At 41.0% G+C, this 17,054-nt stretch overlaps 1 protein-coding gene across 2 annotated transcripts in view; it reads left to right on the top strand.

The window, feature by feature from the left end:
• efna5b (ephrin-A5b) overlaps positions 1-17,054 on the top strand; it is a 103,123-nt gene that overhangs the window by 62,082 nt on the left and 23,987 nt on the right. For both annotated transcript variants that reach the window (XM_044374714.1, XM_044374707.1), the window contains exon 2: positions 16,422-16,714. In XM_044374714.1, coding sequence (XP_044230649.1) covers positions 16,422-16,714 — 293 coding nt within the window. The remainder of the gene's footprint in view (positions 1-16,421; positions 16,715-17,054) is intronic.

The raw sequence follows: 17,054 nt of genomic DNA, 5'->3' as shown, positions 1-17,054 counted from the left end.
CTGCGCCCCAGAGGCACATAGAACATCGGCAACAACTGCAGGGTTTTTCACACTATATCTCTTATTCGTATAGCTAGAGATAAGGTTGAAAATCTGCAAAAATGGTCCTTTAAAGGACCAGTGTGTAGGATTTAGTGGTATCTAGCGGTGAGGTTGCAGATTGCAACCACATGAATACCACTCACCCTCCCCTTCCAAGCATGTAGGAGAAGCTACGATAGAAACTTGCAAAAAATGTGAAAAGCCCTCTCTAGAGCCAGTGTTTGGTTTGTCCGTTCTGGGCTACTGTAGAAACATGGCTGTGCAACATGGCAGGCTCCGTGGAAGAGGACCTGCTCCCTATGTAGATATAAAGGGTTCATTCTAAGGTAATGAAAACACAATGATTCTCATTTTCAGGTCATTATACACTAATTAAAACATCCATTCTGCTAGATGCCACTCAATTTTAACCTGATGTGCCGGATTGTTTGTTACACAGAACTATCTGAGAAGTCGTCCTTGGAAACTGTTTGGAAAAGGGCATGCACTTTAAAAAAAATACTTGGCAGGTGATTGGAAGCACCATCTGTCAATCACTGTCGTACCTTGAGAGGCAGCTGGATTTACAAGATCATGAGATCACTCAAGAATCCTCATAGGATGCTGATTGGTCTGAACCACTGGTGGTTCGGACACAAGTGCATAACTTGAGGCCTGACAAGATGGATTCTCACATGATCTTGAGATGTCGTGATCTCGCAAATCCAGCTGCCTTGCAAGGTAAACTAAATTCTACACACTGCACTTTTAAGTTTTTTCATGACAAAAATGAAAAGTTTGTCTTGGATCATGTCATCTTTTTTTTCTTTTTCCTATCTTGAGCTGTCTTGTACTCACTCCCCAAAAATCTGCCTGGTGTTTCTTTTTTCCTGTAATAGAAACAAAAGGTCAGCAGTATTTATGTGAATTCATGTTTTTATCTCAATGCTTGAAGGCTTCAGTTTTCAGTGGAAAAACAAGGGGGAGATACGGCTGAATCTTTGAACAGCTGTGTGATGTCAGAAACTGTAAAACATGCAGGTGAGGGCATGAAGAGGGATTAGAGTATGAAATGATTTGTGTTTGAATTGATCCCCAACACCTGTGGGAGGTTTCAGCCAACTACAGCTAAGCCCACACTTCTGACTTGATATGGACCATCTCCTTGCACATACTGTACACACACAGACACACACACACACACACACACATACTTGACTAATGCTTCAACTGGGACATCTCACCCAGGCATCTGTGTGTCTGCATGTGTGCCTGTGATGAAGGGGCCCCTGCTGTGCCCTGATGGGGACATCAATACCAGGCGGTTTAGACTTTCGACACACCAGCATCAGAGTGTGGAGAGAGAGCAGCAGGTGGAGTGAAAGACAGGCACAAAATGGAGGACAGACAGAAGGCATAATATTTAGCCTGATCATTATGTTGTATGAACATTATGTTGCTGCAAAGTTATCAAACTTGCAAAATACATGTAAACAAACAGATAGTTTATATGGCTTAACTGATATGAAATCAATTCAGCCCCAAACTATTAAAGATTATTGTAATAACACACCATATGTACCATAGGCAGGACACATATGGTCTTAGATTTAGTTGTTAATAATAATCAGGTCCCCTTTTATAATATCAGTTGATAGTAATTTTATTTTATGAGGACTTGCAATACCCGGCTGTGGCATGTGGTGAATGTGCACGCCGTGTTGAAGCAGGAGGCCCTGACAGCTAGCTCAGGTCAGAAGATGAGATGAAGGAGACAGCTGGGGAGGAGTGTGTGTTCAGGGATGGATGGATGGATGGAAGGATGGAAGGCATTCTCCAACTGCGCTAACTTTAGACCACACATGTCGGTAAACCTCCCAAAACCTGTCCACAGCGTGTCACCACTTGCTTCCATAAAACCCCCTTTGTGAGTGTGTGTTTGTGTGCGCGTTTCTGGGTGCATATATTGGGGGAGCATTTCTCTGTTTGCCCAAACCAACTAGAGTGCATACATAAACAGCACAAAGGGGCCAAATCATTTGCTAGTACAACAAATCCTGTCTCTGTGTTGAAATTTCATTTTCTTTCCAGAAGCTTATTGTTTCAATTTCCTGCCCTGTGAGGCGAGTTCAAAAGTTCATGAACTCACAGTTGGGAGTGTGAACAGAATGTAGCTTGTGCCCACCAAGACACGACCTACAGACCTTGTTTCAGTGCCAAAATCTTCTGTCTCCCTCCACAGGGGAAACTTAACCAGGCCAATTAGTTTGAATGCAGAACTAGTTTTGGTTCAGCAGGAATCAATCAGAATCTCTATTATAAGAGGAGAGAATTGGGGACAGGATTACTGTGTTTGTGCAAGTGTGCATATATTTGATAAGTGTCAAGTTTTCTGTGTGTGGACAAAGCTAAAACGTGGATATTGCCTTGTTTTACGTATCTCTTCCTACTTCTAATGAATGCTTGGCATAAGAATAGCTATTTCCCTGTGTGAAATAAATGGAGACAGTCAATAAGAGACACCCACAGATATTGACACCAATGTACCAACACACATATACACATACATTAAATTCACACACCCCTTCCCCCCACGCGCACACACACATACACACAGCTTGCCTCTAACACTAATCGCCTGCGGCCCTCTCTCCAGGACAGCAGAACAAAGGAACGCGGAGCATCTTTTAGCTTGTTTGACGTGACACAAAGCTCCATTAAACTGACAGAGTTCCTGCTCTGTCAAACTGGGCGTTTTAAACTGGGCTGAGTTGGGATCAAAGGCAAGGACAGGACTGACTGCTCCCACTTTGCAGGGTTTGATCGTGTTTGCTGCTCTTTCCAAAGAGAAACATGCATAGTCTTTTCACAGGGAAACAGAAAAGGGAAGTTAAGTTCCACCATTTGTGTATTCATAAGCAAGTATTCATAAGCAGGAGCCATCACAAACAAGTAGTAAAGAAACCTTATCAGTTCAAAACATTTTCACCTGGAGGTCATTCACGCCAGCAAGATTTTCTGATTGCAGTGACGCACAGATTAAGCTTTTATTTTTGAAATATAGAAAATGTATTCCCCACTGCATTAAATTTACAGTTAGACTGCAACAAACATAGAAAACATGATCATAACAACAGTTTACAGCAGTTTACTCAACCCGACAAGGTTCTTAACAAGCACTTGTTAACACTTTTCAAATCATTTCTGCTTTTTTGAATATTTTTCCATTTAAATAGAGGTGTCTACCATATACCCCCAAAATGCAGACTGTCTATATGTTAACACCGAACAAGGTCTGTCTGCAATAAACACAAAAATGTAGCCAGACCAAGGCCTCAGTAATATAAGCCATTTATAATGAGAACACTACAGGGATAACTGCAAACTGGCCATGAACTATACAGTTTAACATTTGAAGGATGTATGTGTGCACATGGATGTAATGTACATGTATGTATTAAGATGTATGTGTGTGTTGGTGTGTGCCTTAGGGTGTGCATGCACATGTCTATATTATAAAGTGACCTTTGCTGCCCTATATAACACAGACATTGCCCACAGTAAGACATGCAGCCCGAGTGCCCGACACACCACTTAACCCCCTGCCTGGGACCTTGACAGCTTCTCCATGGGAGGCTGACCCTGAAGGTCCTACAAAACACTTCATACCAAACACACACACACACACACACACACATACACACGCACACAAACTAGCTGCATTAATACAGACTTACACCCTGCACAGACATACATACACAGTGTAAGAGCTAAAGGGCTATATAGCTTTTAAACAGGCATGAGGAGTTAGTAGAGAGGCCCATGTGTCAGCCCCCCACTGACAAAAGCACTGTTAATCCCTCTGGAGTTCCAGCTAACTGCTTGGTCCTCCTGACCGCCCTGCTATGTTTTTCTGCCTCTATATATCTCCCTGTGATATTCACACATGTGCTGTGACAGGCCTTAAATATATGTGAAGACACATATGTAGAACTATGATTCACTTTATCAAGCTGGAATTCCAAACATTTGCTCTTTCTCAAATATTAAAATTTGTGATTTTCTTTTTTATATCATTGCAAAATTAACATCTGCTGGTTTTGGACTGTTAGTCAAACAAAACAATACAGTATGCTTGCAATCCTTAATATATGCATGTGCCTACATACACAAAATATATGCTTGTTTTGCAGCTGAGCAAAGGATTACAAAGATCTTCTATAGTCCCTTGTTGGGGAACTATGCTGGTGGTGTCTTGTGCCGACGCTACTTATGAAGGACTTCCATCATCTTTTCATAACCATCTGCTCTTAAAACACTCTACCTTTTATAATCAGCTCTGGAAATGACCTCCTCTTTTCCTCCGCTGCCACATCAACCGCATCTCTTGTCTGCCAGAGCTCCGGTTCAATGATGGGAGTCATAACACTGAAGATGTCAGTGAATCAGGATTGTTTTTAAAAGTCATGATTGAACTTGAAAGTTGTTATCTGGACTGGGGAGAAAATAGGCCCCCATAATCTGATTGTGATTACTCTGATAGGTTTTCAATGTTAAGATGGAAATATTCATGAGTCCTTTGCCAACCATAGTTTTAAATTTAAAACTTGATTTGGATAGCTGCCTGGATGATAGCTATCAGGGAATATTGCATTATTTGATGGATATGTCAACACTGTCTCCAACAGTTGTATTGTGTAAATTTATTATGACTAAGACAGGTGTACCCTGTCTAGACTGATGCAGATAATGGCACAGGCAAAACATGATGTGATACAACAGAACATGTCATCACACGATGTAATCCGTTGGATCAAATATTTATTCAAACAACCCGGCAGTACAGTGAATTAATACACTCTTAATATGAGTGTCCCTGGAAAAATAAACCAAAAGTCCTGACACAGTTAAGCCTTCCTATTGAGCATGTGAATCAGACTATTCTGACATTAGCTGGGTAAAGTTCAGATCATGGGCTGGTTTCCTCTTACATAAGATGTCTATGTTATTCTGCATTTCACTGCACAGCCCACTTGTATCGCCCTAAGACAGTAATTAGTGTAAAAATGAATGGTTGATGTATCATCTCATTATGGGAACAAGCTAAATCCATTAAATTAAATACTTTGTAACTTTTATAAGAAGCATGAGCATGGCAGAACTAGTGGAGGTAAGATGTAAGTTATAGTGGGAAAGCCTAGAACAAACATTTGCGTTAGGAATCCCAACAAGCATCACACCATTTTAAACTCAGTGGCATGGGTTCTTGATTCCTAACAAAACATATCCAGATATGATTTTATCTAAACCAGTCTGGCCACGCTCATGTCATATGAAACAATCTAGGTGTGATCAAGACTGAAATCGAGGCCCTGGACATACCCTGGAAATATGAGAGTCAAGCTTAGGGAGGAAGACATAGAATCAACCATTAAAGAAATGTCACATTTGATGACAACAAAACTCATAGACGGTTTACAACTGTAAAATCCCCCACTGCACTTGCTCACCTCTTTATAAGCAGAGATGCAGTATTATATACAGTAGATCAATACATGAAATGTTATAATGGTATAATGACAGCATGCCTGAATGAGTCAACATTACATATTAAGTAAAAGATGTAATAAAATGGTCTTCACTGTGATCTTCATAATACGTTAAAATAGAAAATGTAATTTATAACTTCTCTACCATCAATCAAGGCAGAACACTTTTTTGGTGTTGTATTTACAGGAAATGCTTCAGTAAATTGGCTACTGCCTGCCTTTTCATCAGCTGTGTGACATTCATCTTTGACCTATTGTCTCATGAAAACAGCTTGTCAAAATTGACCAAAAGCAAAGTAAAAAAGCCTTTTTTGGTAGCTGGATGAGAATGCATTTTTTTTAAGTAAATCTGAAGAAGTCTGAGAGGGTTACATTAGCTGTAGAGTATTCTCACTTTATAAGAGGCATCACTGAAGGAAGGAGGGAACTTGCAAGGTTTTCACATGACAACAGTGATGCATAGACATGCAGAACTATAGCTACAATCTGTCAGCAAAGCAATTACACACTACAGATGAGCACAGTTACCATTTGGCCTCCCATGGCTCTCTCTTTAAGTGTTACATACCTAACTCACCAAAAGCCTGACACGCACACCATGCATACACGCATGCATGCACACAGTAACACGCACACACAAACATGGGTATACTGTCAGTGGTTTGTGAACTGTGAAAGGGCCGAGGGTTTTATGAAAGTGGTGACATTATAACATCCTGACACAGCTCCATGGCAACCTACCTTGAAGGTCAGTGTGTGTTTGCCTGCGTGTACTTAGTGTATGGATATATAGTATATGGGGATGTCAGTGTGGGTCACTAAGTGCATGTGCATGTGCATGTGCATGTGCATGTGTATGTGCATGGATGTGATGCAAGTCTTAATGATCGGTGCAATGGGTGAAAACATGGCGACCAGATACATACATGTTTGTGTGTCCTCCTTTCATCTTTTCATCACCGCTTTTCTGTTTTCATCCTTGCTTCTGTATTTCTTCTACCCACATGTTTACCCTTTACCTTTATGTCCATCTCCATCTTTTGCAGCTTTTAAACCGTCATACATGCCTTTCTTCTTTCTCCCTCCTCCCACTCTGTGTCTCTCTTGCCTCTCCCACATGGTATGCTTCCTTTATTTTTTTTGTCCATATCTGCCCTTTTATTGCCAGTTTTCCTACTCATTTCAGTCCTCCATCCATCTGCTGATCATTTGTCCTGAGAGACAGGATGAGACAGGGACTGACAGGAGCTTACATAGCAACCAAAGAAGAAAAGTGGGTTGACTAACCTCCATAGACATTCTTCTGTAATGTGCCATATATACAGGTGGGCTACAGAGGGCAGTTGAAGTAAAAAAAGAAGCTAGGTGAGAAAACAAAGGAGATGTACATATGATGCTGGTCTACTCAGCATACTCTCTCTGTTTCTCTTGGTCTTTTTTAGACAAGTATTTTATAGTCTTTACACGTCAATAAGACATAAAATTATCTTCACCAGTAGAAGTACCAGGTCACCAAAGTTAAGTAATTCCCCGTCTTTGCTCACTCCAGGTCAGGAGGAAGGTTGCAAAGCCAGGTTAGATGACGTTCAGATTCACTGCTCCTTGGTCAGTCTGAAAGGAGTGTGGGTGTGCAGCTTAGCTGACAGAAGGTCATCTAGTTTGATTGGAATTCTTCAAAAGCTACCATGTTTATCTACAGATGTGTTGAGGGGTATACTGTTAAAATTATACATATTGTGTATTTTAACCCTGATGAAGGTTTAGTGACAGAAAACTTGGCTTTTGCTTTTCTTTTTTGGCCTTCTTGCAATAAACATTGTTTTCCGAGTGCAATTACCTTCTCAAAAGTAGGAGAGAAAGCCATTGTGCATTTTAAAACCATTATTTTTTATTTTTATTTTGTGACCACTTCATCTCCTTTAAAAAGACTCTTTCAGTCCAATTTAAGGTCTACACCAGGGCCATTATGCATTGCACCAAAGCATTGTTTTGTAAATTTATTGATCTTCTGAATAGTATAAGAAGAAATGAGGGAAAATGCATTTTAATTCAACAACCCAGATTTTTTTTTTCATTCCAGTGACTGCTTCATCTTCTTTGAAGAGACCCTCTTGGTTCCATTTAAGTTTTGCATCAGGGACATTGAGCAATGTCACCTACTGTTTACAAATGCAAACACAAACCTGGGGATGTTAACTTCTACCATGTTTACACATGTATGTTACCCCACCTATCAAAGTGTTTAGGTATATCACTTATAGTTATGTAAACATTAAGTGCTGCAACTTTCAGCAGCTGTATGGGATGTTTGTGTTTATTTAACCTCCTAGAACATATTCATAGCTAGATGGTTATATAGAGGTCAGTACAGGTAATGGAGTAAACAAGAGACCAAGCTCTGTCTCTGTCTGGAGGATGTCCTTCTCACTCTATCGCATTAGGAAGACATGTTACACGGCTCAGAGCCGTTTCATTGCTGCTGTTCTGTCTCAGCTGCCAAATACCTTGTCACTATAAAACAATGACTTATGATTAATAGCAAACACATCTCCCACTCAATGATGTATGGCTATTAATTGACATTAACTGCCCATGTGTGACCGTGCATAAACTCACTTGCATCTACAACCGTGCACACACCCACTCTTGTCCCGGTAAACATGTCAGAGTGTACAGTATTTACAAAAGGATTGAAGTGGGTTTGGGGCAGCAGTGATTCAGGAGAATGGCCCCAGGGTATGACAGGATGTTGGGGGATGTGTCATTTTTCCCTGACTCCCTTGGTGACGAGCAGAGACATAAAGAAATCCTTTTACACACAGAGAGATATACACAGACCCGCACACACTCAGTCATTCACTCACATATATAGCCTACACACATCAGTGTTATACACCCATAAAAATGGTTGTTTGGCAGAGTAGAGTGTAGATGAGCTCAGAGGAAGTATCTGTCTGTCTTTTTTTTCCCTCTGTTTTGGACTTGAGTGTAGCATGCTGATGCAGACTACATCAAACACCCGCTGGAGCCCTACATCTCGCCGTTTCACTCAGCACCAAGAACAGAACAAGAACTTGTCTGTCAGTGCTCTTAATTCATTGTCTCCCTGGGGCAAAATGAGCGCTGACAGATATAAATGGCAGAAATGAATATCATAAGATCACAGTCAAGAGTGGCGGCGGTGGTGGTGGTGGTGGTGGTGGTGGGAGGGGAGGGGGTGGGGGGATGAGAGGGGAAGGATGGAGAGATGTGGAAGAGGGAGAGAGACAGAAAAAGAGAGGAGAAAGGGTCAATGAAACTAGATGTGAGAAAGAGAGATGAAGGAATGCATGGGTAGGTCCCTGTACCCCTCTCTGCTGACAGTCCGTATATTATACTGGCCTGACCACCTGCTCTGAGCCTGAAAGTACACCCTCCATAAAGCTACAGCAGATGGACATAGTAAAATGCACCATGACCAGCAGCTATTCACTCACATATGTGTGTCCATTACAACATATATGTGTGATTTAAAATTTGCCTGCGTTCAAACACCCACCCAGCCTTCCACGATGTCCCTGAGGCAATACCAGTAATACATGATACTCTATAGGTCTGATGTCTACGTGTCTTCTCCTCAAACCCCTCCTGGTGCTGTAAGCCTATCGGCCAGTTAGCCAGCCAGGAATGTGGCTGTCAACTCATATAACGAGCGACACTCACATACACATCCTCTGATTTCACTGCTCTCTCCTCCGTATTCTCCCTGGCTGTCTACGAGTATTTTGGAGGTTGCTTCTCCTCACAGTTTTATGTTTTTTGAACTTTAAAACATGTAAGACAGCGCTACGACTAAATGAGAATAGACAGAGAATGTGAAAGTTCTTAGATGGACTATTCCAGTCTATTACACATTGTGTCTTAGTTTTGTAGTTTTGGCCATCATCCCTAGAGGTAATTATGCTGTTGTAGTCATCAAATTAATTGCTGTGATCTATAGGAAACTTTGCTACAATCATGTCCGGTGCAGCAAGAAACACAAGCAGTCAGAAGATTATATGGGTTTCAAACAAACCCCCAGTTAGTTTATTTGGAAGAGAAAACTAAGACAAAGTGAAATTATTGCACAAAATTTGTTCTAAACATCAGCACAGTTTACAGACTGACTTCCTGGCTTGACTTTGATCCATTGTACTTACCATAGTTGTGCACACACAGTCTGTGCAGTGAGGGATTATAACCAATATTTCAAGTGGTTTCGATAATTTGGCTAAACTGCCAGCTTGTTTATGACCAGTTTCAGTGCTTATGTTTCTTGCCCTTGTGGTACTTTGCTGTTGCAGCGTCACCATATCCCACTGTAGCAGAATTATCCTTTAACATCACCTCTCTCATTTTTGACATTTAATCTTTTTGAGCAGCTCTTGAGCCTAGTTACAGCCAAGGCTGCAGCACAGCTTGTGTGATTGTTAGACTGGTAGAGAAAAAGGCTGTTGTGTATTATGAACTGTAATATGAGTATCCCAGAAGGTGGTATTGTCATTTCTTGCCAGTCCCTCAGACAAAAAGAAAAATGTTTTCCATCTCCAGGCCTCAAAGAAAAGAGAATTGCTGAAATGGTGGGCTGGTGAAGAATTTAATTTTACAGTCAGGATGATTGTGGAAGTGGAAATACTGGATGCAGTTATTTGTTCCTCACCCCTCTCCTCACTCTCCATGACACTCCTTTGCCATCAGTAATAACAAGGTGAATTCCTCTCCAGATAGAAGGCAAAGTTCTTTTCTGACTGCTAAGAACAAGCATAATCAATTCCAACACGGCCTCTCTCTTTCTTTCCCTCTGCCTCTGTCTGTCTTTCAATTCTTTCATTTTGTTCCTACTCTCCTCTCTGCTCTCTTTCATCCTTTGAGCCCAAACCAATCATCTGTAATTAGACAACTGCACAAATTATATCGTGAAGCGTTTGCGATGTGTGTCTGTGGTGTATGTGTTGAAAGGTCCTGACTGGGCCTTTGCCTGTGTACTCTAGTCAGAGTTCAGTCAGAGTTCACCTCCTCTTGGCTAAACATATTTTCCCTCCGGACCAAAATCAACAAATGATCTTTTACTTTAGGAACATACACACACACACACACACATCCGCATAAGCATACACACACTCAACGGGATATAGGAAAAAAAGTTTGGGGAAAAAACAATTGCAGATCTGCCGTTTAAGGTCCCAGTGCAATTCTAGTTTCTAGGTTACTGTGATTTGATTTATCAGGCAAACAGAACATTGCCTGAGGATATTGAATTGAAAATATATCAGATGTATGAATTTCAACAGGGAGAGGTGAAATAATGTAAATAGATCTGATTTGGGGTCACGAACGGGACGGGCCAAGCGAGAAACTCAGGCAGGCAGAAAAATTGAGGAAGAGAAGGGGAGAGGGCAAGAAAATAGATCAGAGGGAAAAAGAAGTAGATGCAAACAAAGATGATCTTTTATACTCAGGTAGAGGGGGCTTTGACTTTGTAATGCATGCGGCTGTCAGCTGTGTGTAAGCGCTGCAGTCTTGACAGTTCTTGTGAAAGTCTCTGCAGCTTAAGAACATCAAGTAGGATTTTTTCAGGCACTTCTTTTATATTTTGTCAATGCTAATTCATCTATTGTCCACGCAGAGAATCTTGAAAGACTTAGCCTTGAGAAATGCATATTGGCTGTCTGTGATTTCATACTGTGTTGCCATTAAGAAAAAACATTCAAGTGTGAAAATTTCCCAGAGTATCAATCTTTCTTTATACTAAACAAGCAGAACATGTCTTACAGGATCCTTTTAATCCCCTGATATCCTGTATTAGCAATCACAGCCGCCTCTCCTTCTGGGTCACACCTTTGAGCGATGGTATTTAGAGAAGCACGCGACTGTACGGCGGCATATTGAAAAGTTCCTCTTCCTATTGAATCTCACGTATTGAACTGCTTAGATGACTCTGATTGCTCTCTGCCTCTACCTGCTGAGCTCTTGCTCTCCTTTTCTCTGTCTTTCTCTTTCATGCAGGTTAGCTATCTCTCTCTGTCCTTTTTGCTTTCTGTCTGCAGCCACCGGTGCACAGCTCAGAGAAGTGGCTGATGGGAGTTCATTGGGTACAATGTGTGCGTGCGAGCAGGGCCTGTGCGTGTGTATGTGTACGTGTAGGTGTGTGTGTGTTTGTCTCTCTGTGAGTGTGTGTGTGTGTGTGTGTGTGCTCGAGTGTATGCACAGCAATGTCACTGGGCTGTGTAATTGAAATGGAAATGAGCCAATCAGCAACTGCAGTGGTGTGCCACCTTACCCTGCATTCACTTCACTGTTCCAGCTCTCCCAAACTCACTCTTTCTGTTTGTAACTCAGTGTTTGTGTGTGTGAGTGTCTCTCTCTATCTGTATGTGTGTGTGTGTGTGTGTGTTTGTGCTGACAATACTTGGCTCTTCAGTTTGAGCCCTGAGGGCCTGAGGAGGTGGTGTGAAAATGTAATCAGTTGGTAATAAAGATTATCTTCCTCTCTCTAACTCACTCACGTACTCACCAGCTAACACACACACACGCACACACACACACACACACATATTTACACCCACGCTCTGTGTCCAGCTGATTTCCCTGGCTTTGTGTTGTGACCCATAGCTCACTGTGACAGCTGTGCCATAACAAAGACATGTAATTATCACCATTTGACAATTAGCCTGCCATCCAACTTTGCTCCTTAATTACCTATTTTACTGCTAGAAGGAATCCTCTGCCACTCTGTACTGCCACACTTTTTAACAAGAATAAAAAAGATTTTTGCTCATGATGTTGCCAGAAGTTTGTTGCAAAATACAGAGAAATGATTGTAGTGGTTGGGTGGAGTGTTTGTGTGTGTGTGTTTTAACGTGTGTGTGCATGTCTGTGTGTGTGGCATTGAGTTATTCAGTGACAACTCCATCTGGACAATTTCTTATGTGATTTATGCAAGCTTTTAGCTTTCATCTCAAGAATATGATAAAAATACACATGTACTGTATAAGAGTGTGCCACCAGAATAATCAGACTTTTTCAGTAAGCATAAACACTTAATTGCTAAATTTGTATATTTAACAATTAGATTTGCATTTATTCCATTTACAAATGTGTCAGCAATTCTCACAAATAATTTGCCTCCTGCTTTAATTTTTATAACTTCCATTTCGCTTTAATTTAGATTTAATTTCTCTTTCATTTAAAAAGCCTCTAAGCTGTGTGCGACATCAAAATTCAATGAGTTCCAACTCATAGAGCAGCAACAAGAGCTCTGATTGGCCAGTTATGTGATTCACAGTGCTGCTGCCAGTTCAACAGCTGGTGATTTTATAACTGTAATGTTTAACAGTTAAAGAAAGAATATGGATATAAATGTATTCATTTACCAATTTAATATGTTATGCATTATTTAAATATTAATTTAATTAATAAACATATAACAATTTTTAAAAATGTGTTTATTTATTGAATTATAATTAATTACTGGAAAAATCTATAACTATTCTGATGATGCACTGTAGACTCCATATCACTGACACACGCACACAACAAACAGCCAATTCTGATGCAGCTTTAATTTACATTTTCTTTTGTGCCCACTGCATTAGTTAATCCTGCAGTATCTTTCCAATTACTCTCTTCTATTGACCCCTGTACCATCTCTCCTGCCTTTATTTCACTCTTTGGGATTCCAACAGAACACAGCCTTGATTTACATTCTATTGGTGCAACCTCTTGGTGCTTGTGTGTCCCACACCGACGCTGACGTATGTTTGAACAACACATGTCCGTTTTGTGGTAAAGAACGGTTTCGTCTCTCTGCTGAAAAGCAAGAGACAGTTTATAGGACAGCAGCAGCTGATTAAAGAAACCATTGCTATAAACAAAACACCGGCTGCATCTAAAACTCCCACATTAGTCCCTTGATAACCGGGTTTTTATAAGGACAATAAACATAGCTTTCTACAAAATACAAGAAGTTTTCCGGGACACATCTTGATGACAATCCCACGCTGAATAGACCTGGAGAAAATTTACAGCTTTGGCTGCACACACAGAGTCAAGTCACACACACATATAGGTTCAATGGAATCTCCTTTAATGATAAATGCATGGTTGAATAACTCCAGCAAAGACTTGGATTCTTTGGGAGCCTGGCAGCACTATCTGCAGTATTCAGTCTTGCTGCTTCTTTTTTGTATTCCCTCACCCTCTTTTGGAACCAGGTCCTTTCTCTCCCTCCCTGTCTGTTTCTCACCCTCGCTCTCTTTCTCACTCTGTGCCATTAGCAGCTTCTGGCTGTCTCACTGCTGTTCCTTTGCCAATGTGCCAGGGAGCTCACTGATCTGATAACACCAACCTAATGTATGTGCGTGGATGTGTGTGCACGTGGAGGTGTGTACTGGGCATGTGTTTGATGCATATATGTGTGCGAGTGAGTGTGTGTTGCATGTTACAAATACATGTCCTGTCCCTTTTTATGTGCTCACTCACCCAAACATCCTCTGCTTCATTTGCAGTCAGGGCCATGAGCCACTATTCTGACTGCTGAGGCAGGGAGAGAAGGGCAGCTGAAACACACACACACACACACACACACACACACACACACACAAGTGTGACCATTAAGTCAGTGACATTTTAAAGCAGTGAGGGAGATGCATGGCTCTTCCTGAACATCCTCAGACATGTTTTAAATGAGATGTTACAGATGAGCTGCTCCATGCCTTGGTTGTAAACACCCTCACATTGGTATTTACCCTACACGGGTAAACATAGAAAAAAACATTTCATGCTAGCTCACACACACATATACACACATGAAGAGCAGAGTCAGGGGAGATATAGTATATGAACACAGAAATGAGAAATGGCTGTGGTTAGATTTGCCACTTGATTGTTACATTAATCATTCAATTATACCAACATGAATTAAGTGACAAGTGAAGGCGCCTAAACCAGACTGCTCAAATTGCTATGTGATCTTCAAAACAAGTGGTCTGGTTTGCATTGGGATTGGAACTCTGTGTAGTTTTGTCTAGACATACTGCAGACTGAATCAAATGCAGCCAAGCAGGATAAACATTTTCAACGCATATATAGCGACTTGATCTTACAAAATCCACTCTTTAGAGTCGGAACTCAAACATCATTGAAATAACGAGTAGAGCTGTAGTCTTGAATAGAGAAAGCAAATAAGTGGGTGGAAAGAGAGTGACAGGGAAAAAGAGGATAATAAAGACATAAAAGTGCTGACATTTATATGCTGTCGTGCAGGATATTATTTTCATCAGCATCTGAAGAAGTCTGAGACATTTAGCGCCAATCAGTGAAAATGTTTTTTTTCTGCTGGTATTTTTCAACCAACTGCAAGAATTCTTTTAGGACAAAGTCTTAAGAAAATCTTTTTAAGACGTAATGGACATTCTGTAAATGAGAGCAACAGAAAAGATTGCACGGCGAGAGAAAGAGGTCACCGTGATACGAGTGCACTGCTTTAGTATGTTAATCCTGAAGCTCCAGAGTCCTCAGGATAAAATTATTTTAGCCTGTTATACGCTCTGCTCCTTGTGCGTTCTGGGGCTTGAGGAGGCCTTCTTATAGACAACAGAAGCGGTTTCAATTAAAAGTTTTGTCAAAACTCTTGTCAGGTTGTGCTCTTACAGTATTAAAGACTAGGTCTCAATTATAACCTCACACCACCTGTCTTCTGGGAGAAATGAGTCTATGGCACCAGCTGTGTGTGTGTGTGTCCGCGTGTACACTTGTGCAACTTTGTGTTTGGCATGGTCAAGAGTGAGTGCTAAATTTAAAGGCATCCCCAGCAGGTTTACAGGTGTTCAATGTTTTCTCTGTGAAGTCCCCTGTGACCTTAAGGTTACCGTCATACCATCCTAGACCAAACCAGAAACTCAGAACAAACACAGAGTTAGATATTGCTCTCTAATTTTGGAAGCTGTGAAAATTTCACAGGTGAGAGACCCTGTTTTGTAGGCAGCAGAGAAGAAATGGTGTGTGTGTGGATGTTAGCTTGTGACAGTGTGTGGCCTTTTGATGAATCTGCCTGTATGTATTAAAGCCCTCTGACCCTGTGTGGCCTGTTCTAGATCATTGCAGTTGTAAAGATGCCTCAGTGCACAGCCCTCAGAGACAGCCAAGCTCTGTATTTTTCCTATCATGACATTTACTGTCTGGAACCTCCTGTATCATTTCTACTTTGCACTCAGCTTGGGTTTGTCTGTCAGTATGTTTTTAGGGAGGAAAAAAACCCCTCAAGTTAAAGTGTTTTTCTTGTGAAGAGATCTGTTTTCTTGTAAGGATATTTTCTCGGAATTGGATACTTCAGTTTGCTATCATTCAGAAGGCTGATGTGCATATGTGCGAGTAAATATGTGTTGCAATTACAAATTTATAGATAAACCAACCCACCCAAATTCATTGAAGCCAGAAGATGAGCGCGCTGGTGCTTGTAAATTTCCACACAACATTGAAGGAGTGCTGAGAGATCAAACCTGTATTCCCCGCTGTATGTGCTGAATTCAAACGAACTTTTATCTAGAATAATTGATGGAATGTTCATACGTTTAGTCATAGCTGTATTTATATATTTGTAGAAATAAAATTAGAGTTTGAAGTGCTTGTAAAATATTGAAAAGCAGGCTGGAGGTCCATTGACGTTGAGGAGGGTAGAGGAAAGTGGTGATAAAAAGACAGAGATTAAATATTGTATTCTCACTTTGCTTTGAATGTGGACCAAAACCTTTGATTGATTGCCCAACTATACTTAATATGAATACTAAAAAGTTGACCTTTTCCTTTCTTTATTCTCTTCTGTTTTCAAACTAGATTCCACCGTGGGGACTACCACATCGACGTGTGCATAAATGACTACCTGGATGTCTACTGTCCCCACTACGAAGACACAGTGCCTGAGGAGCGGACAGAGCGCTACGTCCTCTACATGGTCAACTACGATGGCTACAGCACGTGCGACCACACTGCCAAGGGCTTCAAACGCTGGGAGTGCAACAGGCCGCACTCCCCAAACGGGCCACTCAAGTTTTCAGAGAAGTTCCAGCTCTTCACTCCATTCTCCTTGGGCTTTGAGTTCAGACCGGGCAGAGAATATTACTACATCTGTGAGTCTTCATCATGATTATATTATATATAGAATGCATAAATATGGATGGCAAATTATAGGAAAAGCCAAGAGAATGTGTTTCAGTAAGTATTTCGGCCACCATGAGATACAGTTTCAACACACCTTGGGATAGATTTAACAAGTCTCTGGAACTCTACTGGAGAAATGAACAGCATTCTTCCAGAGGACATTTTCTAATTTGGTGTTTGGATGATGGTGGTGGAGAGCACAAGATTCACCTCAATTTCAAACCATTTAAGACACAATTTTCATCATGGGATAAAGGTGATTATAAGAATAATGTAATGATTTGCAGTGAACCTACCTTTTAAGGGGAC

Source organism: Thunnus albacares, chromosome 2 (genome assembly GCF_914725855.1).
Source record: "Thunnus albacares chromosome 2, fThuAlb1.1, whole genome shotgun sequence".
In the NCBI taxonomy this organism is placed as follows: Eukaryota; Metazoa; Chordata; class Actinopteri; order Scombriformes; family Scombridae; genus Thunnus; species Thunnus albacares.
This window is presented reverse-complemented; position numbering and strand designations above follow the sequence as displayed.